Source organism: Camponotus vicinus, unplaced genomic scaffold (genome assembly GCF_025532165.1).
Source record: "Camponotus vicinus isolate PSW18456_S1 unplaced genomic scaffold, iyCamVici1.0 SCAF_1, whole genome shotgun sequence".
NCBI classification, from domain to species: Eukaryota; Metazoa; Arthropoda; class Insecta; order Hymenoptera; family Formicidae; genus Camponotus; species Camponotus vicinus.
The window spans coordinates 18,651,149-18,676,312 of NW_028141945.1; the positions used below are offsets into that span (position 1 = coordinate 18,651,149).

A 25,164-nucleotide genomic window follows, 5' to 3' on the forward strand; every position below is an offset into this window, starting at 1 on the left:
CGAATCTATTTTTTTCAAAATCTAAATTTAAATCATCATAGGGATAAAATTCCGAGTTTAAATAGAGTTTAACGTTGGTTAATTTGCAATCATCGAATAATGTAACATCTTGTGACACTGAATTCTTTTTACCAGTTTGCAATGCAAAGATCACGTATCGTGGTTTCTCTAGCTGGGAGGCGGCTTTCACGGTCCATGAATGCTTAGTCGTGCTATGCAGCAGAGGAAATTCGTATAGATCCCAAGATCTGAAACTCATATTCAAGTATCGTCCGCTTTCCAACAATCGCAACATCGACAATTTATTAATCTCGTTCAATATTACATGAGGCATACGCCACTGTATCTTGAGTAATTCAATCTCTGCCTCCGACGATGGGTGTCCGAATAGACAATTATTATCGTTGCGCGAACGTATCAAAATCAATTCGTGACGAGCGTTAATCACAACGCGTTTATAATCTTCACAAAATCCTAGCAGAATGTTGAGCGGTACGCAATAGTTGAAATAATTTTTGTCACCATTGTACGTCAAATCCCACGCAGCGTTCTTCAAGTTTATACTTTTCTGGTGCGTTAGAGAGACATAATTTTTGAGCGTCGAAGTTATTCCAACATTTCTGTTGCGATCAATCTCTACTCCGTCGAGTTCGTATCGAAGCTCATCAAACATGAATGCGACGCAATTGTTTCCCAATACAACCTTCATTTCGTCATTCGCTTTACGCACATTAAACCTTCCCTCGATGTAAAGAAAGCTTTCACACGGTAACGTGTACAAATCCTGATGTTGTATAGGTATTCGTATCTCGTCGCTGTATCCAAGCGTCGTATTGGCGTACGGATTGTATGTATGAGTCCCAATCTTGACGATGCGATCGTCAAAGACTGGTTCACCTCCGATATTCAAAATATCAATCATTCTTTTCGTACGATGAATCCCAATGATTTTAAAAATTCACGATTCAACGTGCTCAGCTTCTTCTTAATGGCTATCTTATTATTGTCACCCGATACCGCAATAGTATTGTCCCTCGTAAAAGTATTGTCTCTCGCGTGCTCCGTTTCGTTCAGCACGAGCATACTATGTTTGTCGCCGCCGTATATGCAATCTTACGGTAATTTCCTCTCCTCGAAAATCGAGCAATCGACCTCTTTGATCCACAATACGTATCATTAAATCCGTAATGCTCCGTACGATGATCGGCAGGTAAATGATCTGTGCCGGCGTTTCCGATATCTTATATCCTGGTGGTACGCTCGGTGAAAATTCATGTATTGTGTGTACGCGCATGCCATTGCTGTACGCACCAGTAGTCATGTTACATTCTATACGAATAATATTTACGTTTATAATATTAACTGGTTCGTCTGATTCGTACCACTCGCGAGGTTGCAATATATTACGATTCGATGAGAATCCAAGCAAGGATCCTACATTGTTGGGTTTGGTAAAGTTTATTCTGTAGGCACATTTGATTTCGCTCTTTAGCGTGCTATGATTGGCGCGGAGCGCTATTGGATATTCCTCATCATAATCGTTTTCAACATCTCTGGAAAGGTGTTCATCTTGCAAAATTGCACGTTTGAGATAGTCATTTATAGCGTGCAATTCGTACGATCCTTCGGGAATCGTAATTTCCTTGTCGTCGTTGCCAAAGTAAAATTTATTATTCGAAAAATTTACGTTTGGAATCGTATGATAAGTTTCAAAATCCGTTAATCCAAGCTCGTAATCGGCATCAGTCAAATCTATAGCGGGAAAATAGCTTACAGCGAGAACGCTGCTTCTGCCAGTCAACGTAAGTGTCAGTGACATGTCGAACGAATACTGAGTCGTGACGATGGATTGTCAGGCTTTAAATTGATCGTCGACTGTTTGAAGAAATTTTAAACACAACTGTCCACAGATGCTCTGATTGTAACTTTGATAAGATGCATAATTGTATTCAATTTTCACTCGTCCGAAATATCGCACAAGTTCCTTGGGTGGTCGAAGGTTTCCAAAACTGTCGAAATATACGACACGATCTCCCCTCTTTGCGTACGCTACCCAATGAGTACCGGGACCATCAACGTCATCCAAATTGACGATACCGCTCTCGTTTCGTCGTACACCGCTTATTGGTAAATTATTGCGCATGAAAACACCTCTAAAGAACGGTATGTGCATACGTTTCGCCAATTGTTCCAATTGCACGTTAGTTGTCGCACCAGTAGGCATTTTTAATGTTTTTTCGACGTTTTTTTTTTCTTAGACTTTGTTGAGAATCCCTGTCCACGCTTGTACGGAGCGAGATAAAGTCCGCGACCTTCCATAGCGCGATTGTGACGCTGCAACTCTTCCAGCTGACGTTGCGCCGCCTTGCTATCGTTTACCGCCTTTGCGATTCCCGCCGCACCGCCGGCCAAAGAACCGACAACTCCCAACAACGGTAAAAGTGATAAAATACCACCGCGTTTCGCTACTGGAAGTATTCGTTTTTTCCTCCTCTTTGTCGTCGATGGCTTTTTCATCCCCATGCCGAGTTTTGTCTTTGCCTTCATTGCCGCCCAAACAGTCGTAGCGGCTGCTCTTTCGCCAAGAGTCGAATCCCTCGCGGTAATGCGTTCTCGCGCTCTTGCAGCTAGTATGCGATCCGCGACGTGTCGTTGACCGAGGTCGTTGCTTCGCGAGTAAGCAATGTCGTGCTCGCGACAAGCGGTGTCCAATGGATTGATGCCTCGATCGCCTCTAGCCAATCGTTTCTCTAATCGAGTTCCCGGGCCGCAAAACTGATAACCGGGAATATGTAATTCAATGGGAAGAGCGTTTATCGCACGATTTAAGAGACCGCTACCTCTTACGATTCTCGCTGACATTCGTAGCAATTTTTTATTAACGGTGGTGGACCGTCGATGTGTGTTCGCATCCACGGCTGATTGTAATGTCGCATGCACGAACGATATTGTCGAACCTCCGAATCAGCCTTTATATATTCTGGAAGCTTGTCCCACAATCGTTCCACGTAATCACCAAAATTTTGTAGTAAAACAATCTTTGGGATATACTGCAGTTGTTCGGCGGTAAGCCGGAAAATGTCTCTTTCATCCGACAGAAGGAGAAACATTTTGATACTGAACGGTTTCGAGTTGAGACACCTCTATAAATAGGTCTCCCCCCTCGTGATCATTCGCAAAATTGATTCGAAAGAGAAAACATGCGGTTCGTGCGACAAGCGCGGATAATCAAAGTATCAAATTTCGACGATAGACTAATATCGGAGAAAAAAGTACGCAAGCATGGAAACATGCTACCGACTACTATACGCGGTATCGTTTGCGGCCCTTCAAACTGCGGTAAGACAAACGTGTTGATTAGTTTGATAGAAAGTCCGTACGGTGTACGTTTCGAGAACGCGTACGTATACTCGAAATCGCTTCAACAACCGAAATATAGATACTTGGAAAATTTATTAGCACCTATAGACGAAATTGGCTATTTCACATTCTCTAATAACAGCGATGTCATTCCACCGAGCGAGGCGCTTCCGAATTTCATCTTTATCTTTGATGACGTGGCATGTGACAAGCAAGATACGATAAGAGAATACTTTGCAATGGGTCGACACTCGAGCGTCGACTGTTTCTATCTTTGTCAAACGTATGCCAAGATACCTAAGCATCTTATACGCGACAATGCGAATCTTTTGATTTTATTTAAACAAGACGGCACAAACTTGAAACATGTATACAACGATCATGTAAATACCGACATGTCTTACGACGATTTCCACACATTGTGTCAGAAATGTTGGCAACGCAAATATGGCTTCGTAGTCATTGATAAAGACAGCACGTTGATCAATGGACGATATAGAAGAGGATTTAATGATTTCGCGATACCGTAAAGCGATCAGTCGTCATCGACACATTGATCAAGCATCATGAACGACAATCGTGAAAAGATTGCGATAGAGATTGCAAAAATGAGCGAATCAATTCGCAAAAAATATCGCGCTTTGAAAACTGGTAAAATGGAGGAAGACGTTGCATTGGAAAGACAATTTAAGCCAATTACCGAACCTTTAAAACAGCTTATCGAAAATACTGCGGAATCTGATGCGCCGAAAATTGAACCATTGAGTTTAACGTTTGGAGAGAAGCACGAGGAAAAAATAAAAGAGTCGAAGCAAGGAATAAAGCGAGCACGGATAAATATGCCGATAAACGATTCGCCGATATATTCGACACCGAATCGATCGAAACGAAGGAAACAATTTTCTAATATGGCTACTGTTTCTACTCCGATAAAAGTACAACCGCGTCAAACAATACCATCCCTGTCCGTCGAAGAAATTTATGAGACCACGCCCGATTCGTTTGTAACATCGGTCCGACATGAATTAGAAACGTCCGAAGGTCAGAAAACGTTCCGAGATCATTTTGGTCCACTAGCGCAAAAATATATAGGAGCTATCATGAGTGTTGATAAAAATAAGAGTATGGATTACGTCTACGGTGTTAAATTTACCAGCGAAGGAATGATGCTCGGTGATAAACGTTTCGATGTGGACATGGAAGATAATATAATTATCGATGGAATAAAATATACGGGATCCGAAGGTATCTACGATTTGATTTTTAGAAAATTTCCCAATCATAAAAAATACACTCAAGACGATTTGTATAAATATCAAAGTATATTAAAAGCAACAAATGCGCATAAACGTGACAACAAAGTTAATAATCCTATTAAAAGTAACAAAGGATACAAGTACAAATATATAATTGCACCATTATTCCCCGATAGAAAGGTGGGAAGAGGTATAGACGCGCCGCACACCATGACGCTAAGCGACAACATGATCGATTACGTGCATTGGAACGATCCCAACGAATTGGTAGATCGTTTGCGATTGCTGGACGCCTCGCGTCGAGCCGGCAACAATGCTCACGACAATGAAATCTTGTCAATTATCGAAGAACTTCGCGAGGCTGGCATTATTATAAATTAAACTATGCGTCAACGATACATGTCATTCCGTCAAAGTTCTCGGTACCGAAATGTCGATTAATAAATTTGGATTATCGCTCGGAACGTCGAATAATTTGTACTATCAATGGAATGGATTATTGAGAAATTACGTTCGCGATAACGCTCTCTGCCAGACTACTACCGGCTTTGACGCAAGGTCGCGCAAGATTCAACGTGTAGCGCAACCGGAAACTGATACTGACGCTGTCAACAAACGATATGTGGATAAACTTTTGAGAGATCGACAGGGAGAAATTGAGCAAAAAATTATCACGCTTGAAACACACGTGCAGGCGCTACGAATAATGATGGGCGAGATAAAGAATGTGCTGAGATATGCAACATCTGACTCGACACAGTAAACGAGACATACTAATATCGCAATATTAATTATGCCTCGATCAAACGTGCGAAAGAAGATAAACACCTCCGAAAAGCGACAACTTGTCGAGGAACTACATGCTCCGGCGAGAAGAAATTTTCCACGAAGACGCGTCATTGTACGCGGATACGACGATCTGTGGCAGGCGGACGTGGTCGACATGCGTTCGTATTCTCGACTCAACAAGGGTCATAAATACATACTCACAGTTATCGATGTGTTGAGCAAGTATGCGTGGGCCGTACCGCTCAAGAGCAAGAGCGGAAACGAAATGTCCGAAACGATCGCAAAGATTATTGGAGACGATAAAAGGTGTCCGAAAAATTTTCAAACCGACAGAGGAAAAGAATTTTACAACGCGAGTGTGCAGAAACTCATGAAGAAACACAACATTAATCATTACTCGACGTATTCCATTATGAAAGCCTCGGTCGTGGAACGATTCAACCGTACTTTGAAAAACAATATGTGGAAAATGTTTACGCTCAACGGAAATTACAAATGGATCGACGAGTTATCTCGACTCGTTGCAGAGTACAATACGCGAAAACATCGCACCATCGGTATGAGACCTGCCGACGTCACTCCAGCGATCGCCGAAAAACTTTTAAATACGGTGTATAGCAACGTAAAAATTGCGGCTCTGACAAAATTTAAAGTAGGCGATTCGGTACGCGTAAGCAAATACAAGACCATCTTTGAAAAAGGTTTCACACCTAATTGGACGACCGAAGTTTTTAAGATTGTCGAGGTGCAGAAAACTAATCCCGCGACATTCATACTCCAAGATTCGCGTGGAGATCCCGTCGCTGGAGGATTCTACGAATACGAATTACAACGCGTCGCTAATCCCGACGTATATCTCGTGGAAAAAATTTTGCGGGAAAAGGGTGATGACGTATACGTGAAATGGTTGGGAATGGATAAATCATACAACTCTTGGATACATAAAAATAGTGTATTATAAATATTTATTAAAATAATATACATATAAACTATATAAATAATTTAATATATAAATATTTAATAATATAAAAATATATAAAGTGTATTAAATATAAAAATATATACATGGTTATGTACAAAATATACAATTAATAATAAATAAAATATACATTTATTTACAATGGTATTCTATAATGTCCCCACGGTAACGTATCGGTGGTTTCGGGTACGATATACCGCTTATCGTCGTACGGACTCAGAGCAAAATCTCGCAGATCGTGTATACTTGGTGCAGTTTAGATCGTATACACGACTGCTGACGCGTCATTTCAATTTCTTCTTTCAAACACCGCATGTAGTCGTCAAACGTTATCGTTCTCGCGACAACGTTACTCTTGACACCTTTAACTTTCTTCGTGTCCTTTTTTCCATTCACTCGTAACGCGTACATCTTTGCTCTGAGCCCGACGAATTCGGTCATTATGGTACCGTTGTTTTCGTCCTTCATCAGGCCCGGTACCTTTTTATTTACAAGCGGTATACCGTACACGTTATCCACTGCATAATCGCTCGTGTCGAATCTGATGATATCGCGCTTCATATTCTCATACACATCCGCGCACTCAATGTGATATATGAGACTATCCGTATCGGTGTACATTACCTGGCATTTGTCGCGATACATTGGCGTCATATACTCGTGATGAAACTCGTACAAACATGTCTTGGATATGTCGAGTATGCACATACCCACGTAAATCGGTTTGTAGAATTTCACCTCGAGTTTGCGCAATTCCACAGCGATTAAGTTTTCTGAAAAAACGCTTCTGCTGTGGAAATTTGGTTTCGCGATCATTGCCTCTGCGCCATACCGACCATCCCACTTTGTTAACAATTTAACATCGACACGATTGCGCACATTTTCCATCGTTTTACCAAACACTGCATTGTTCATTAATTTATATAAATTTTTTTCGAAATCATTTTTAGCCAATGTTCTAAAATGTGTATTTAATTCTATATAATTTCGAAGCCACGGAGATTGTGAAAACTGTAAAATTCGATGTATTTTTGTTACGCGAAGACCATGACGCGTACACTGCTGCAGGTTGCGATAGTGTATCACGTAACGCTTCTTATCGTATAGCGTTGCAAGCAGTTTAAATTCCCGCTTGCCAGGTGGTTTGTCGCGTGTCGGGTAAAACGGCAGGTCAGTGTGCGCATCGTGAAGATGTTGCGGGTACTCGAGGTCCACTTCGAGGACATAGCCTGTAGGCGAATCTAGCGTGATGGATGATACATCAAAATTGGTCACATCGTCGACCCATTGAAAATTGGCGTAAGGCAACGGTTGACACATTGCCCATCCGTACAAATTATTTATATCAAAGTACATCAAGTACGATGATGGTTTCGATGGATCGTACGACTCCATGTACTTGTTATTAGCGCGAGCGTATCTACCCGAACATTGACTCAGACCGCCGCGTATACCACGTTCGATGAACATAAGCATGTCGATGTCAGTAAGCAGCTCGAACGTGATCTTGGTATGTTTCAACATGGCGTCCCACGTGTATCCGGGGAGAGTATAGTAATACGCGGGGTCGAGTCCGTAACTTTCGATACATTTATCTCGAAAGTTTTCGAAAATGTCGGCTAATAACAAGACATCAATTTTAAGATATAAATCGCTATATTCGCCTAGCGTTCGAATGGAGAATCGCATCCAGATATTCTCGGCGTGCGCGTAATCGCTCTCGGATACAGTATCACCGGTCAAGGAACTGTAAAACGATTCGCGCGGTGGTAAACACGTATCTTGCAACCTCTCTACAGAGTCGATGTATTCGTACGGAAATACACCTTTTCGCGTTAACAAATTGAAATTTTCTGTTGATAAATTTTGAAATTCTGATTTTAAAATTTTGAGTTTATCTTTGTCCAAAAACGATGCCAATTTGTCGAGACTCGATGCGAGAAATTTGAATGAATCGATGAAACGTAATTTTACATGATTTTTTGATTCTTCATCCATACAAACATCTTTTGTAAACGAAATATATTTCTCTTTTGTTATCGGAAGTAACTCGATTTTCCCTTCGAACGATGTGGCTATTTCCTCGATAATGAAATGTGAATCATAACCGGATAAATTGTGAAAAACTATGGGAATACAAAAAGATTCTTTATAATTTAAATTGCAATTTGAGTGTGCTGGACCTCTGTACCGCCCGGTCAGATGGCAATGATCGCGAACGCGTGTATCGTCTTGCACGAACGGTTTTTCGCATATATGACATTGAGTGGCGCTATGGAATTTCTCCCACTCTTCGGACGTCAAATTTACCATGGGGACATTTGTTTTTAAAATATTTTTTACACGTAACGTTAAATTTTTGAGGTCTGCGGCGAACCATGCTATACAATCGGCGCTACGACGCGAATGATATGCCGATAAAGATTCGTCGTATGAACAATGTACATAATAAGCTAAACTAAATACTTGGTGATGTTGATATGCGTTTTTCTCTTCTTCCGTCTTGGCCAGAACGCATTCCAGGTCGGCGTAGACCACAAATGGAAGCCGCTCCTTCCGATTAAAGTTGTTGAACGATAACCACTTGTCCTTATCGCTCGGCAATCGGACAGCACAATCATTCATCTTTCCACAGTCGACCGTATGCGACTGCAACTTGGTGTCCGAATTAAAATAATGCAGGCATCTGTAAAAGAAAAATTTTTTAGATTTATATACAATTTGCTACATAACTTATAATTATTCAAATTAAACTTACCGATCGCAGATATATTTTGGATTCTTGTGTTTGCTCAATTGTGAGCTCACGAGCCGGGATAAATTCTTAATCCATGCAAAATGTCCGACGCTGTTGTCGTCTTCAATGTAAAGCAAGTTGATATGCTTGTCCTGCTTCTGCTGCGAAAGACGCATCGGGACAATGCTGTTCTTGTCTTCGATGTTGTACACATTTATAGAAATGTTATTGGCAAGTTCAAAATTTTTTATTTGGTTCACAGTCACTGGAAACTCAATGTTCTGGAGATTCAGCACTGTCGTGTAATGCGGGTACGATGATTCCCGATTCGTGTCTCTTTCGGCGGGGTATAGGGCGGCGACCACTGCCCACGCGAAACACGCATTGTCTTTAGATTGTACATTAATCACCGCTCTTTTCAACATAATCTCCCGCGGTAATTTGATGTGACACCCCGCACGCATAGGATTATACTTATTTATATTTACAGTTAAATTTAGTATTCGCGACAAAGCCCACCCGCTGTCGCGTTCCTGAAACTCTTCCAGAGACGCTAGGGTGGGTTCGATAACACGTCGTTCGTACCACTCGCGTAAATCGGATGTGCGAAAGAGTTCATAGTTTCGCGTATTGATACTTTTGTTGGCGTGTTTATCCCCAGCCACGAATTCACCGTTAAATATAGTGTTCACTTTCACATTACAGTGTTTTTTCATAACGTCCTGCACATGTTCTATCACTATGTCTTTGGCGTCATCGAGAAATTGACGAGGTTCAATGTGATTATAGTTTATCACCGCACCAGTCGATACGCGACTCTCGAACGCCGTATCAATCTCGCGCCACACAAGTCTATTTTGACGCGCGCTACATCCGGCACCCGCGTGTACGAAACGTCCACGTACCGAATTTTTCAACCCTTCGAGGCGCGCGATCCGAGCAATCAGCGATTGTCGATTTCCGATCGATAATCGCGGTCGCTTGATGCGACTTTGCTCTTCCAACGACTCGATGTATTGGTCGCATCGTTGTTCCCACACAATGTAATCTTCCAGCGAATCAATCAATGTGGATTGCTCTCGCAAATTTTGTTCCTCCATATTGTAACACACTTGCGAAATGCGCTTCCCAATGATAGTTCCGGATGTACTTTAGCAAAATTACTGGCGGGGTGTGCCTCTTGATCATGATTTATATACTGTCTCGTGCATATCATCGAACATTCTAGAATGATTTCATCTTAAAAAATTCCCCGGAGTAGCGTCTGCAATTTAACCTTGATAATTTCGCGTTTTGTCACGTACATTTGAAAAATCTGATGTGGTTGCATCGGGAGCAGCCGTAAAACGGCGCTTGATTTTAACACATTTAGCTAAATCTTTGTCTAGGGGTGATGTGCGTTTTAACCTTGGCGGTTAATCTTTGTTCCGATGCACATCTTAACCTTGAAAATTTCGCGTTTTGTCACGTACATTTGAAAAATCTGACGTGATTGCATCAGGAGCAGCCGTACATCGACGCTCGATTTTAGCGCATTCAGCTAAATCTTTGTTCTGATGCGCAATTTAACCTTGAAAATTTTACGTTTTGTCACGTACATTTGAAAAAATCTGACGTGGTTGCGTCGGGAGCAGCCGTACATCGGCGCATGATTTTAGCACATTCAGCTAAATCTTTGTCTAGGGGTGATGTGTGTTTTAACCTTAACGGCATGATTTATATACTGTCTCATGCATATCATCGAACATTCTAGAATGATTTCATCTTAAAAAAATTCCCGGAGTAACGTTTGCAATTTAACCTTGATAATTTCGCGTTTTGTCACATACATTTGAAAAATCTAACGTGGTTGCGTCGGGAGCAGCCGTACACCGGCGCTCGATTTTAGCGAATTCAGCTAAATCTTTGTTCTAGGGATGATGATGTCATCGCCGCCGTATATCGGCGCGACAAAATTTTAGAGGAAATTAAAATGTCGTGTCAGCAATAATCCCCTCTACATCGCAATTTGCGATACTATTTGAATTGATATTAATTCTAATACGATCAGTATTGCATCAATCGCGCGTGTGAAAGGTTCACTGAAGAAATCAACATGAATTTTTACGTTCCGATTCGAAACGGTGAAACTCCACCGTGTAAGAAGCAAAAATGTGACACGTAAGTTTCGATCTTTAAATATTTAATTATTTAATTTTTTTTTTTTTTTTTTAAATATTGATCTAATTTATATATTTTTATAGCATTCAGCCTCGTCGTGCGACTCGCATACTTGGAAGAAGATACGCTCTAACCCCAACGTCGTACAAGTATTTGGACAGGAATAAGCGTTGGAGCTGTGTCGTACGTGGAACTGATTCTCGGTGATAATCGAGGCAATCAAATAGTGTTACCTTTTTCAACGTGGAATTTGTTGATGCAGAAGCAAGCAGACATTGAACAATTTCTACAATCGACTGCTCTCGCATTAAGGATTGGAGATTTATCGATCGAAATGTATCAATCGAAAATTGTAAAACTCACATTATGTGACAATTCTTTGTACATGAAACCACCGACATTATTACATTTATTTAATTTTGAAAATTGTATCGATCATATGCATAATTGGTTATGCGAGAATACGTATCTCGTAAATGAAAAATTTAAACAATTTGAAACTGTTTTACGACGTAACAATATTACTACTGTATGCGATGCTGTAAAAACGATACGTGATAGTGACGTCTTTAACAGCGAATCATTAATCGATTGCGAATTATTAACATGTGCTGTAAATGATATTCTTTACGATGCGTGCAATAAATAATTATTTTTATTCCATCTATGATTTTAATTCTTTCCTTCCATACGAATAAGAATAGTTATACTTTTCTCAACACGCTCCGCTAAAGATGTAGAGAAATGCTGAGGTAGATGAGACGTGATGCTCTAGTTGGAATGAGACAAAAGATATTAAAAGATATATAATGAAGAGGAGCCTGCGACATTAGAATATTATTTCTTTCGTTGTTCTTTGCGTTTCGTTAGTCTTGTGTTACGTTAGTGCAATGGCTGAAGAAGAGATTATTATCATCGATGACGATACGGATGATGATGATTATTGGATGGAAAGAGAGAGAGAAATGGATGAGATGGAGAGAGAGAGAGAGGAGAGAGAAATGGAGGAGGGATCATCCGATGGGAAACCTGATTTCCGTTTTCGGACTAGTGATGATGAAGAATTACTTCAATACGAGCGGGAACAACTTTCAAAGAAGAATCTAGAAACTTCAATCGTTCAGTTTATAAGACATCAAGAGCTCGGCTTGGAAAAACCTCGCACAAATTCGTTGAGGACATTTCTTCTAGCTCGAGAAATATGTGCGCGAGATTTTGCAAAATATCATGGATGTAAATGTTTCAATATAGAACCTAATCATTCTAAAGTAAATTGTATTGGAAACAAACTGCGTGAAAATCTCGAATTAATAGAAGATTTTGAAAAATTGAAAGAAGATGATCATGAGAATATACTACGGCGGAAATTGGAAACGTTGAAGGTAAAATATTTTTGTCGATGTGTAATAAATTTAAAACATAAAATTAATATGTTTGATTTTAGAGTTTACGCGATGATATGAATGGTCGACGAGAGGATAAACAGATATGTGAATCCAAACCTGCATCAAAATATAAATTGTGTGTATTGTATAACGGTGAATGGAAAATGCCATGGAAGGTATTGTAAGTAACTTTCAATTTATATTACATCAAAAGTTCTAAAATAAATTATTAAAAACTATTCAAATGTCTTTTTCTGTTCCAGGAGCGGCTCCACTCAGCCCGGCACATCGACCCCTTAGCATTCTAGGAGCGGCCTCCTCCTTAGCCCGGCACACTCCCCCCAAATATATTATTCTTATTATTTTATTATTATATTATTATTATTTTTTTTTTAATTTTTAAATTTTATATTATTATTATTTTATTAGACACACACACACACACACACACACACACACAAATTGTATAATACACGCACACATTTTAAAATAAATGTTATATTTAGTATTGAAAAGAAATGTATTTATTTACGCGCCTCTCCTTGCGTTCCCATCCTTTGCGTCTCTCTTGCGCTAGTTGTAAGTATAGCGATATCGTTCTCTCTCTCTCTTTCGTACGCGCTATCGTTCTAACAATAAGTCTCGCGTTAGTTGTAAGTCTCGCGATATCTTCGTTCTCGCTCGCACGCGTTATCTTAGCTATTATCGTTCTCTCTCGCACACGTTGTTCTCGCGATATTATAGTTCTCTTTTGTATGCGTTCTCTTCGCGCTATTATCGTTCTCTCTCATTCACAAGCTCGTCGCTATCACTCACTTACCTTTACGTCGTCCTGCTCCCACCTATGTGGCATCTTATAATGCATCATCCTTGTCCCACGTTGACGCCATCCTTGTCACACGTTGATGATGTCACGTGTCATCCTTGTCGCACTGTCCTCTTCACACACTTTACGCTATCCTTTTCCCACACGTAGCGCTATTCTTCTCACACCACCGTCTTCTTTCCGCGGATCCCCCCTACCCGCGCGGACCCCCTCGTCCATCGCTCGCGCCGCGGATCCCCCCTACCCGCGTGGACCCCCTCGTCCATCGCTCGCGCCGCGGATCCCCCCTACCCGCGCGGACCCCCTCATCCATCGCGTGACGTCATCATCCCCGCGTGACGTCATCATCTCCGCGTGACGTCATCATCCCCCGCGTGACGTCATCATCTCCGCGTGACGTCATCATCCCCCGCACGTGACGTCATCATCCCCGCGTGACGTCATCATCCCCCGCACGTGACGTCACACCCCCCGTGACGTCATCACCCCCCGTGACGTCACCCCCCCCGCGTGACGTCATCACCCCCTCCGTGACGTCACCCCCCCCGCAGTTCCCCCTCGCCCCTCACCCCCCCTCGGAGCCCCTGCGTTAGAAACCTCATAGTCTTACTACTCCCGGCATTTGTCGCGATACAGAGGAAACATGTACTCGTGGTGAAATTCGTACAAGCACGTTTTAGAAATGTCTAGTATGCACATGCCGACATAAATTGGTTTATAAAATTTTACTTCTAATTTGCGTAATTCTATGGCAACCAGATTCTTCGAAAAAATACTTCGACTATGGAAATTTGGTTTCGCTATCATTGCTTCTGCGCCGTATCGTCCGACCCACTTTGTTAATAATTTTACGTCGACACGATTACGCACATTTTCCATCGTCTTGCCAAATACCGCGTTATTCATCAGTTTATATAAATTTTTTTCAAAATCATTTTTCGCGAGTGTTCTAAACTGTGTATTTAATTCGATATAACTGCGAAGCCACGGAGATTGTGAAACCTGTAAAATTCGATGTATTTTTGTAACGCGAAGGCCGTGTCGCGTACATTGCTGTAGATTACGGTAGTGTATCACGTAACGCTTCTTATCGTATAATGTTGCGAGGAGTTTGTCTTGCCGCTTGCCGGGCGGCTTGTCGCGTGTCGGACAAAACGGAAGGTCAGTGTGCGTATCGTCGCGAAGATGTTGTGGGTACTCGAGATCGACTTCGAGGATATAACCCGTAGGCGAATCTAACGCGATCGATGCTACGTCAAAATTCGACACGTCGTCGGCCCATCGAAAATCGGCATAGGGCAATGGTTGACACATTGCCCATCCGTATAAATTATTTACATCGAAATACATCAAGTACAACGATGGTTTCGATGGATCGTACGATTGTTGCATGTACTTGTTATTAGCGCGCGCGTATCTGTTGGAACACTGACTCAGACCACCGCGTATACCGCGTTCGATAAACATGACCATGTCGATGTCGGTAAGCAATTCGAACGTAATCTTTGTATGCTTTAACATGGCATCCCACGTGTATCCGGGAAGAGTATAATAATACGCGGGGTCGAGTCCGTAACTTTTGATGCAACTATCGCGAAAGTTTTCAAAAATATCGGCTAATAACAAGACGTCGATTTTCAGGTACAAATCGCTATACTCGCCTAGCATTCGAATGGAAAATCGCGTCCAGATGTTCTCGGCGTGCGCGTAATCGCTCTCGGATATAGTTTCACCAGTCAAAGAACTGTAAAACGATTCGCGCGGTGGTAAACACGTATCTTGCAACCTATCTACAGAGTCGACGTATTCGTACGGAAAGACGCCTTTCCGTGTTAATAAACTGAAATTTTCTGCAGATAAATTTTGAAATTCCGATTTTAAAATTTTGAGTTTGTCTTTGTCTAGATAAGATGCCAATTTGTCGAGACTTGCCGTAAGAAATTTGTACGAATCGATAAAACTTAATTTTATATAATTTTTCCAATTGTCTTGTGCAACTTTAACAGTTTTTGTAAACGATATATATTTTTCCTTGGTTATCGGAAGTAATTCGATTTCCCCTTCGAACGCTGTGGCTATATCCTCGATAATGAAATGCGCGTCGTAACCTGATAAATTATGAAAGACTATCGGAATATATAATGATTCTTTGTAATTTAGATTGCAATTTGAGTGCGCGGGACCCCTATATTGCCCGGTCAAATGACAATGATCGCGTACGCGTGTATCGTCTTCTTGCGTAAACGGTTTTTCGCATATATGGCAATGCGTTGCGCTGTGAAATTTTTTCCACTCGTCCGATGTTAAATTTACCATGGGGACATTTGTAGTCATTAAAATAGTCTTTACACGTAACGCTAAATTTTTCAGTTCTTCGGCGAACCACAAAACACAATCGGCGCTATGGCGAGAATTATAAATGGATAATGTTATGTGTCAATGGGGGTAACATTAATACCCACACTGTCTTTTCGTATAATATACTTTATTGTTGTTTTATTATGAATATATAGAGAACACGTATGAAAGAAATGATATTTAAACGTATCGCTTAGAGGCACTTCGCCTTGTCTCGTTAAACGTATCGCTTAGAGGCATTTTGCCTTGTTTCATTAAACGTATCGCTTAGAGGCATTTTGCCTTGTTTCTTAGTCGGACCACGACAACGCCTTGGGAATGTTTTCCTGAGTCGTGGTTCACACACATGTAACGTATCGTATTGAGTGTTCTCTGTTCGGCTTTTTAGTCCGTACTTATTATTTCGTGAGTTCGCTTGCAATTACGTGTATCGTAAACGCGTTGAGGCCTATAAACTCGCATGAATGTGTGTGTATGTGTTTATTTTTCTCGACTAAGATATATGTCGTGCACGACGTCGCATTCCACGTAACAGATAACGAGTCGTCGTACGAACAATGCATATAATACGCTATACTAAATACCCGATGGTGCTGGTACGCGTTCTTTTCTTCCTTCTCCTCCATCTTGGTCAAAACGCATTCCAAGTCGGCGTACACGATGAATGGAAGCTGCTCTTTCCTCGTGTAGTTGTTGAACGATAACCACTTGTCCTTATCGCTCGGCAATCGGATAGCGCAGTCGTTTATTTTTCCGCAGTCTACCGTATGTGACTGCAACTTGTCCTCCGATCCGAAATAGTGAAAGCATCTGTAAAAGAATATTTAAATTAAAGATTTATGCAATGCATTATATTTTATAATTACATAAATTATTCAAATTATACATACCGATCACAGATATATTTATGATTCTTGTGTTTGCTCAATTGCGAGCTCACGAGCCTGGATAAGTTCTTGATCCATGCGAAATGTCCGACGCTGTTGCCGTCTTCCACATACAACAGGTTGACGTGTTTATCCCGTTTCTGCTCCGAAAGACGTATCGGGACAATGCTGTTTTCTTTCTCGATGCTGTACACGTTGATGGAGATATTGTTTATATGTTTAAACTTTTTAATCTGATTGACAGTCACTGGAAACTCAATGTATACTTAAAAGTATTAAAAGTATTTATGTCAAATCTTTTTCGTTAAATATTAGTATTTTCAGACTATATACTCATTAAAAAAAAAATGTTTAAGTGTTTTGTCTGTAATAGAAACTATATGCAGCAACCAACATTAGAATTACTGCTAATAGTTTACGATTGGTTCCGTTCCGTTTTATTTTTAATTAATTTTTATTTTTTTCTGAAATACTGCATTTTTATTTTCATTGTAATTATTTTCATTTTCATTGTAATTATTTTCATTTTCATTGTAATTATTTTCATTTTTATTGTTATTAGTTACAAATATTGTGCAATTACACAAAGCGTTTAATTTAAACAAATCAAAATTTTATAAGTTTATATTAAAAATATTTGATTCTAATAAAACATTAACCAAATATTTGTGTTTTTATTCGTAAAAATCTTTACTGCCCTATATCACAAGGAAAGATCTTAAATCAAGAATAATATAAGATCCCTGATATTCTACAAATCAAGAATAACATAAGATTCCTGATATTCTACAAATTTTTTATCATAAGAATAGAATAAGATGTCTTTCAGACCAATATATTCTAAATCAAGAATATTAAAGGATTGCTACAAAGTTCTATCTAAATCTTTCTGAGAAAATTAACAAGATAGTATCAGGATTATTTTATTCTAGATTTAAGAATTTTCAATTTAAGATTAAAATATTCTTTTTCTAATAAAAAATATGATTGGCGCTATAGCGATCTTATTTTATGATAGATTGAAGTGTAATAGCATTAAATTTAGAAATCTTTTCTGTGGGTGCGGAGATTCAGCACTGTCGCGTAATGCGGGTACGATGATTCCCGTTCCGCCTTCCTTTCTGCGGGATATAGAGCGGCCACCACTGCCCACGCGAAACATGCATTGTCTCTGGATTGTACATTAATTACAGCTCTCTTCATCATAATTTCTCGCGGCAATTTAATATAACATCCCGCGCGCATAGGATTATACTTATTTATATTTACAGTTAAATTCTGTATTCGCGACAATGCCCACCCGCTATCGCGTTCCTGAAATTCTTCTAGCAATGCTAGGGTGGGCTCGATAACGCGGCGCTCGTATCACTCGTGTAAATCGGATGTGCGAAAGAGTTCACAGTTTCTCATATTGATACTTTTATTCGCACGCTTATCACCCGACACAAATTCACCGTTGAATATAGTGTTCACTTTTACACTGTTGTGTCTTCTTATAACGTCTTGCACTTGCTCGAGCACGATGTCTTTGGCATCCTCGAGAAATTGACGAGGTTCGATATGGTTTGCGTTAATCACAGCACCGGTCAGAATACGGTTATCGAACGCGGTATCAATCTCGCGCCACACAAGTTCATTTTGATGCGCGCTACATCCGGCACCCGCGTTATTGTCACCACTGTAATTACCACCACTGGGCATAAACTGTCTCTGCAATCGAGTCTTTGCACCTTCGAGTCGCGCGATCCGAGCAATCAGCGATTGTCGATTCCCGATCGATAATCGTGGTCGTTTGATCCGACTTTGCTCTTCCAGCGGCTCGATGTACTCGTTGCATCGTTGTAGCCATGCAAAATATTCGCCCAAGGTGGCAATTTGGCGGGACCGCTCCACCAGGTCGCATTCAGTCTGCTCGACCTTTTCCATTTCTTCACAGAGTGCAAATTGGGCACATATTGCACGGAAATCCTATATACAACGGCTCGCTACAACTTGAACAGAATCGGCCATCCATCGCATTAAGTGTCTCAATTTTATGCTTTCGAACAGCATACATCATTTGGCTATCCACGCCTTGCAATGCAATCATACACGAAGGACATACAGCTAAAGCACCACCCGTGGAATAATAAAAGTATATGATACAAAATTTTGTACTACGTGCGTTTAAAGCATTAATTTCCGCAACAGACACTATTTTCTCTCTGAATTCCGTGGAGTTCTCACTGCAGTCACTAATGCAATCACTGTCAGATGACAACGCGTGATCTTCGTCTTCCATTTATATATATATATATATATATATATATATATATATATATATATATTATCACACACAACACTGACAGAACACTACTTTCTGACAGAACACTACTTTCTGACAGAACACTACACATTTTGACTATACTTTTGCTATACCGACGTGTCGATGCGCTTTCAAATCACGTACTATGATCTGATGCGCTTCGATCCTTCTTATATTCAACCAACAAACTTTCAGAGATTGTTGGAGGCACAAAAGAAAAAATTTTTTTGTAACTGAACCTAGAGGGTTGAAAATGTGTTGTTATCTCGCTATGATTCACAGATTGCTCAAAAAGGTCGGACCCCGAAATATCTCAAAAATGTGTTGTTATCTCGCTATGATTCACAGATTGCTCGAAAAGGTCGGACCCCGAAATATCTCAAAATATAAGTTTATGACATAAAGTTATAAAAAAAATATATATAAGGATATAAAAAACCTTTTATAATCTTATATATATTTTTATAACTTTATGTCATCCTTCTTATATTTAACCAACAAACTTTCGGAGATTGTTGGGGGGCACAAAAAAAAATTTTTTTGTAACTGAACCTATGGTTGAAAATGTGTTGTTATCTCGCTATGATTCACAGATTGCTCGAAAAGGTCGGACCCCGAAATATCTCAAATGAAGAGGACTCTGCTGCACTAGAGTATCATTTCTTTCGTTGCTCTTCTGTGTTTCGGTGGTCTGCTGCACTAGAGTATCATTTCTTTCGTTGCTCTTCTGTGTTTCGGTAGTCTGCTGCACTAGAGTATCATTTCTTTCGTTGCTCTTCTGTATTTCGGTAGTCTTGTGCAATGGCTGAAGAAAACGTAATTATCATCGACGATGATACGGTGGCTGAAGAAAACGTAATTATCATCGACGACGATACGGATGATGATTACGATTATTGGATGGATCCAGTTGTGGCGGAGAGGATGGAGATAGAGAGAGAGGAGAGAGAGAGGAGAGAGATGGAAGATGATGGATCTGATATAGAACCCTTGGCGAAGGACAGTGATTACGATAGTGACAATAGTGACGATATTCTTGATGAACTGTTACAAAAGAAACAGCGAGATTTAAGCATACCTGAAATAATAACATACAATGAAGCAACAAAGATATGTTGCATTTCCTATTACTATATGGAAAATGGATCAAAATATTGTACCGAATGCTTTCTAGAAGATCCGCATCAGTTTGAAGAAACTAGTTCTGTTCGAGAACATAGAACCATAGCTTATGTTCATGTGGAAAATATGTCATGCAAAGGGTGCAGAAAATGTTTGAATCAAATATTGCCCTGCAACATGTGCCCTATTTGCACAAATTAAAATAGATGAGTCATAGATAACATTGTAAGTATCTTTTAATTTATTATATATCAAAAGTATTTCAAAATAAATTATTAAATAATTTAAATTATTATAATGAAAGGTCCGTTAGAGATAAAATCAATAAAAATTAGTTAAAAGGCTACAAGGACCAACGCAATGGTGGAATATATGCAAAAATAAAACGGTTATTACAATACAATAACCATATGAAAATGTTTATTTAATTTAAACATGACAAACGCCGCGTTTCAATCCAATTCGGATCCTTTTCAATGTCGAATAACAAAGTGAGTAATAAACATTAAGATAAAAGCAAAATTAACAGTCATTGGAGAAATGTAATTAAGTTTCGGAACAACGAAAAGTCAAAAAAAAGGTCAAAAAATCGGAAGCAAATATATGTAAAATAACGGAAAATTTAAACCGTCAATCACAAAAAAGGAAAGAACGCATCGCATTAACGTATCGCCACAGAAAAACCGAAAGCAACTCGTACCGCATATCCTCAGTGTACCGTTAAGAACGAGCTGATCCTCTCCAAAACAAAAACCGGAAGGAAATCCCACATACAAGTCCATGCCCATTTCCAAAAGAAAAAACAGTCAAAGATGCATAAATCGATGACCAGTTGGAAACTTGATGGTCCAAATATGTGCGAGTAAAAGCTTAAAAGTATGACATTCTAAAAAAGAAAAAACAAGATAGAGCAATAATTTAATAAACAATCCAGAAACTACTTAAGAGAATCCTTCATATAAAGCAAGACTAAAGTTAATATAATAAAATCACATACCGGTCTCTAAATTTGAAAGTGATCTCAAATTAAAAAATCGACACAAAGGGAGAGCAAGTTAAGCACAACTTAACGTTCCAATCAACAGAGCCGAACTGAGGCACATGGGAATCACGTATAGCCAAGTAACGTGAAACATTAAAAAGAGGGGGGGGAGGGAAAAGGAAGGAGAAGAACAAAACGTCACAGAAGGAAATAAGACAGAACGAAGGAAAAATTCAAAAAATCAATACGAACATTTATTTATAATGGGCAAATACAGCTTAAATAATTTAAACTAATGAAATGCATATGTTTTCTTCTGTTTTCAGAAACGGCTTCCCCAACATAGCCCGACGACCTATTTTATATATGTATTATTATTTTTCTTTTATATTGTATACTTTTTATTAAACTCACACATTTAAATAAATTATATATATTTTTAATTGTAACAAAAAATTGCAATTATTTATACGCCTTTCTCTTGCGCTCTCTCTCGCACTAATTATAAGTCTCGCTATCGTTCTCTCTCGTACGCGTTCTTTTCGCACTCTTATCGTTCTCTCTCACACGCGCGGCAAGGGTACAAAGCAGCCGAACATCAGCAATAAAAAATAAATAAGTAAAAAATAAATAAATAAATAAAGAAGAAAGAAAAAAGAAAAAGAAGGTTCCAAGATCCAATCCTTCAAAGGAATATCGCTGTTTATATTGTTTTATTGTTTATACTTGTCATAAAACATCCAACACGTCCCCAAGCGTCCCCCGCGCCACCGAAATCCCGCGTGACGTCATCCCCCGCGCCACCGAAATCCCGCGTGACGTCATCCCTGATAGGACCTGAGTTAGAATTCGCGTGACGTCATCCCTGATAGGACCTGAGTTCGTTTTGTAATATATTAAATATAATTAATTTTTTTATATATTTAAAATATGAAATTAAGAAAAATAATGAGTGCCGACTTTCCACACCACCCATGAGGTATCACCAATGGCGCGTTAAGTTTTTTATGTGGACCTTCGCCTGAAGCCCTATTATACCACATTGTTTTATAATATATTTTAGGAGGAAAAAAGGATAAAGGAAGAAAGTATGGGAAAGTAAAAATAAATACACCCTGAATTATTTTTTGTTAGTTATTTAATAATTATGAAAATATTTAATATAATTTATAATTTAATAATAATAGTAATTTTTCAATTGTTGCATCAGCTGCTGCATATTTGGCTCTTGGAGAGCGAGCGCGCCTATTTCTGCCTTCATTGATTTCCTCTAAAATTTAGAAAAATTAAAAAGATGAGTTTCTTAGTATTTTTTTATACAGTAAAACATTTTGTGTTTTAAATTTAACATGTCTCAATTTATTCACTCTAATTTTAATGTTAATTTAACAGAAGGCAAATATGTAAATAAATAACACAAGTAATATGTAAAAAATTAACACAAAAATGTAACATTTGAACGTTATTGTGTTGTTTTAACTCTTAGAAACGGTGAATATTAACTCAATGCAGAAAAGTCAAAATAACACAACGACAATATGTTACATTAACATAAGAGTATGTTAAAAATTTAACACAAAAATTTCTACACAAGAAAAATCTACAGAAATACAAAATGTTTTTTACCGTGTACAAATATATAATGATTTACTTACGAGCCATTATGTTGACGTTCAGTCCAAATCCGTTTATCGCCGTCCTTTCGTGTACTGAAAATGAGGCACACTCGGCATTTGTTCATTTGTTTATATACGTGCCTTGTGAAACCTTGGTGTTCAAGAGACTATCACGATCCCGATTGTGAGTTATTATTTAAAATTTCTATTATCTTTATCCTTTTGACTCTTTATCTTCTTTTATTCACTCTTCTTTAATTCTTTGTTTCTGCCTATTTTTTTATTTCATAAAAATGTGCGATAAATTAAAAAAAAAATCTAAGCGAAGCTTTTCAGAGTATTGGCTCAATGATGAGCGAATTAAATGTTGGATACGCAAAGTATCTTTTGATGAGAGCTTGTATCATTGTACAATATGTAATAAAAATATTTCGTGCAATACACATGTTTTGAGACATGCGAATTCTGCGAGTCATAAAAATAATATTAAAGAAAATACTTCATCTTTAAATACTGATAATAAAAATTCAGATAAAAAAACATCAGAAAAATGTAAATTTCAAGAACATTGGCTAGATATTGAATTATTTAAGCCATGGCAACGCAAAGTGTCACATGACATAAATTTATTCTTTTGTTCATTTTGTGATAAATCCATGGTTGCTGATTTATCGAAAATTTATCGTCACGCAGAATCCAAAGCACATATAGAAATATCTAAAATTAAAACAGAAACAAAGAATATAACGAACGAAAATATAAACGTAGTAGATGATTCACTTTTGTCGTTTAAAGAGCGAAAGAAAATAGCAGAAATTCGGTATGCTGCATTAATTGCTGATAAAAATATTTCGCATCAAACGGCAAAAGAAATCCTCAGTTTTTTTCAACATATAGGAGAAGATCCTAATGTGTTAAAAAGCATGAGCATGAGCCGAACAAAATGTAAATACATCATTACAAATGTTTTGTGCCCGGTCGAAACAGATCGTGTGGTCAATAAGCTTCAAAATACAAAATTTACAATTTTTATTGACGAAACATCTGATGTAACAAATAATAAATGAATGACTTTTCTTGTTCGATACGTTGATCTAGAGACATTAGATATTCGCTCACAATTAGTTAAATTAATCGATATTGATGCCAAAGATTCAAGCGCAGAAAAGTTGTTTGAGGCATTTAAATGTGAAATGTGGAAATTACAGATACCGTTTTTAAATATCGTAGCCTTATCATGCGATAATGCATCTGTTATGACAGGAAAACATTTATCGTTTAAAAAAAAATTGGAAGAAATATGTCCACATTTATTAACATTTTCATGCCCATGCCATTCTTCTGCATTAGCAGCGCATGCTGCTTGTTCTAAAATGCCTGCATATTGCGAGGAATTTTCTAAAAAATTTTCTAAAAAAATTGCTATACCTAACTCAGGCTGAGTTAGAACCCGCGTGACGTCATCCCCCTCCATCCTGCGTGACGTCATTCCCCCGCGCCGCTGAGATCCCCTCGCCCCTCATCCCCCCCTGAGATCCCTGGGTTAGAAACCGCCTAGTACTAACTACTTGAGTAGAATTGTTTTGTTTCATTGATAAAAAAATATAAAAATTTATATATAATAAATAATAAGTTAATATTGTAAAAAGCACGATTTTTGTTATTTAATGTTTATATTATTTAATTTTCTCTTAATATTTATTATATATTATTCAATATTTATTCCTTAATATTCTTATTGTTTAATATTTTTTAATATTTATATATATATTAAAAGTATTAAATATATATTTATTTTAAATATATAAATATTTGCGGAATATTATATACATATATTTATTATCAAATTCTGCAATATTTAATAAAAAAACGATCGATTATAGAGGAAAATCTACAGATATTTAAGATAAAATTATTAAATATCAGCTATATTATTTAATATAGCTGATTCCGAGTTTTATTTTTCTTGTCTATCAATAGTATATATAATTGTTTACAATTGATTGTGAGAATAAAATGCACGAATTACACTAGCGAGTCAAAAAATTGGAAAATAATATTTTTGAAAAATAAATTTCAAATTTTTTTTAAATTTATATCATTTACATTATTTTCTAATATTAAAAAATATTAAATAATATAAATAATTTTATTAAATCAATATAAATATTAAATAATCCTACATGTGTTTTACATCAAATGCAAGACATATGAATACACAGATCTTCGACTGCAAGTTATACAAATGTAGATACTATAAAATCCTGAGTAAGACATTAGATTCCTGACGAAGGACTTCGTTCCTTCGACCATATTCCCACGCGTATCTGTCTCTTTTTTTCTTTCTCGTTTCCCAACAAATTAGATCTCCCGTTTCGATCGGTACTCGCGATTTATACCAC

The 25,164-nt window shown here is 38.4% G+C and overlaps 4 protein-coding genes across 5 annotated transcripts in view; 1 reads left to right on the forward strand and 3 right to left on the reverse strand.

Annotated features, from left to right (window-relative positions):
* Positions 1-25,164, reverse strand: part of LOC145959284 (uncharacterized) — a 136,971-nt gene that overhangs the window by 101,952 nt on the left and 9,855 nt on the right. The gene's annotated exons all lie outside the window — the stretch shown is intronic.
* LOC145959269 (uncharacterized) lies at positions 6,344-13,701 on the reverse strand. The gene is made up of 2 exons (XM_083077943.1): positions 9,143-13,701; positions 6,344-9,070 (listed from the first exon to the last, which is right to left on the reverse strand). The coding sequence occupies exons 1-2, from the start codon at positions 10,219-10,221 to the stop codon at positions 6,601-6,603; spliced, it is 3,549 nt and encodes a 1,182-aa protein (XP_082934069.1). The 5' UTR covers positions 10,222-13,701; the 3' UTR covers positions 6,344-6,600.
* LOC145959270 (uncharacterized) lies at positions 11,523-13,212 on the forward strand. Its single transcript, XM_083077944.1, has 3 exons — positions 11,523-12,663; positions 12,726-12,847; positions 12,930-13,212. Exons 1-3 carry the CDS (start codon positions 12,172-12,174, stop codon positions 12,964-12,966), a joined length of 651 nt encoding a protein of 216 aa, XP_082934070.1. The 5' UTR covers positions 11,523-12,171; the 3' UTR covers positions 12,967-13,212.
* LOC145974095 (uncharacterized) lies at positions 14,081-20,952 on the reverse strand. The gene is made up of 3 exons (XM_083103878.1): positions 20,865-20,952; positions 16,741-17,002; positions 14,081-16,660 (listed from the first exon to the last, which is right to left on the reverse strand). Exons 1-3 carry the CDS (start codon positions 20,950-20,952, stop codon positions 16,249-16,251), a joined length of 762 nt encoding a protein of 253 aa, XP_082960004.1. The 3' UTR covers positions 14,081-16,248.

Coding starts and splice junctions, on each gene's coding strand:
- LOC145959270 (XM_083077944.1), top strand. CDS start 12,172: ATGGCTGAAGAAGAGATTATTATCATCGATGACGATACGGATGATGAT. Junction 12,664..12,725: donor GGAAATTGGAAACGTTGAAG/GTAAAATATTTT, acceptor GTTTGATTTTAG/AGTTTACGCGATGATATGAA. Junction 12,848..12,929: donor AAAATGCCATGGAAGGTATT/GTAAGTAACTTT, acceptor TTTCTGTTCCAG/GAGCGGCTCCACTCAGCCCG.
- LOC145974095 (XM_083103878.1), bottom strand. CDS start 20,952: ATGGGCATGGACTTGTATGTGGGATTTCCTTCCGGTTTTTGTTTTGGA. Junction 17,003..20,864: donor CGGTACACTGAGGATATGCG/GTACGAGTTGCT, acceptor AATACTTTTAAG/TATACATTGAGTTTCCAGTG. Junction 16,661..16,740: donor CATAAATATATCTGTGATCG/GTATGTATAATT, acceptor ATTCTTTTACAG/ATGCTTTCACTATTTCGGAT.
- LOC145959269 (XM_083077943.1), bottom strand. CDS start 10,221: ATGGAGGAACAAAATTTGCGAGAGCAATCCACATTGATTGATTCGCTG. Junction 9,071..9,142: donor CCAAAATATATCTGCGATCG/GTAAGTTTAATT, acceptor TTTCTTTTACAG/ATGCCTGCATTATTTTAATT.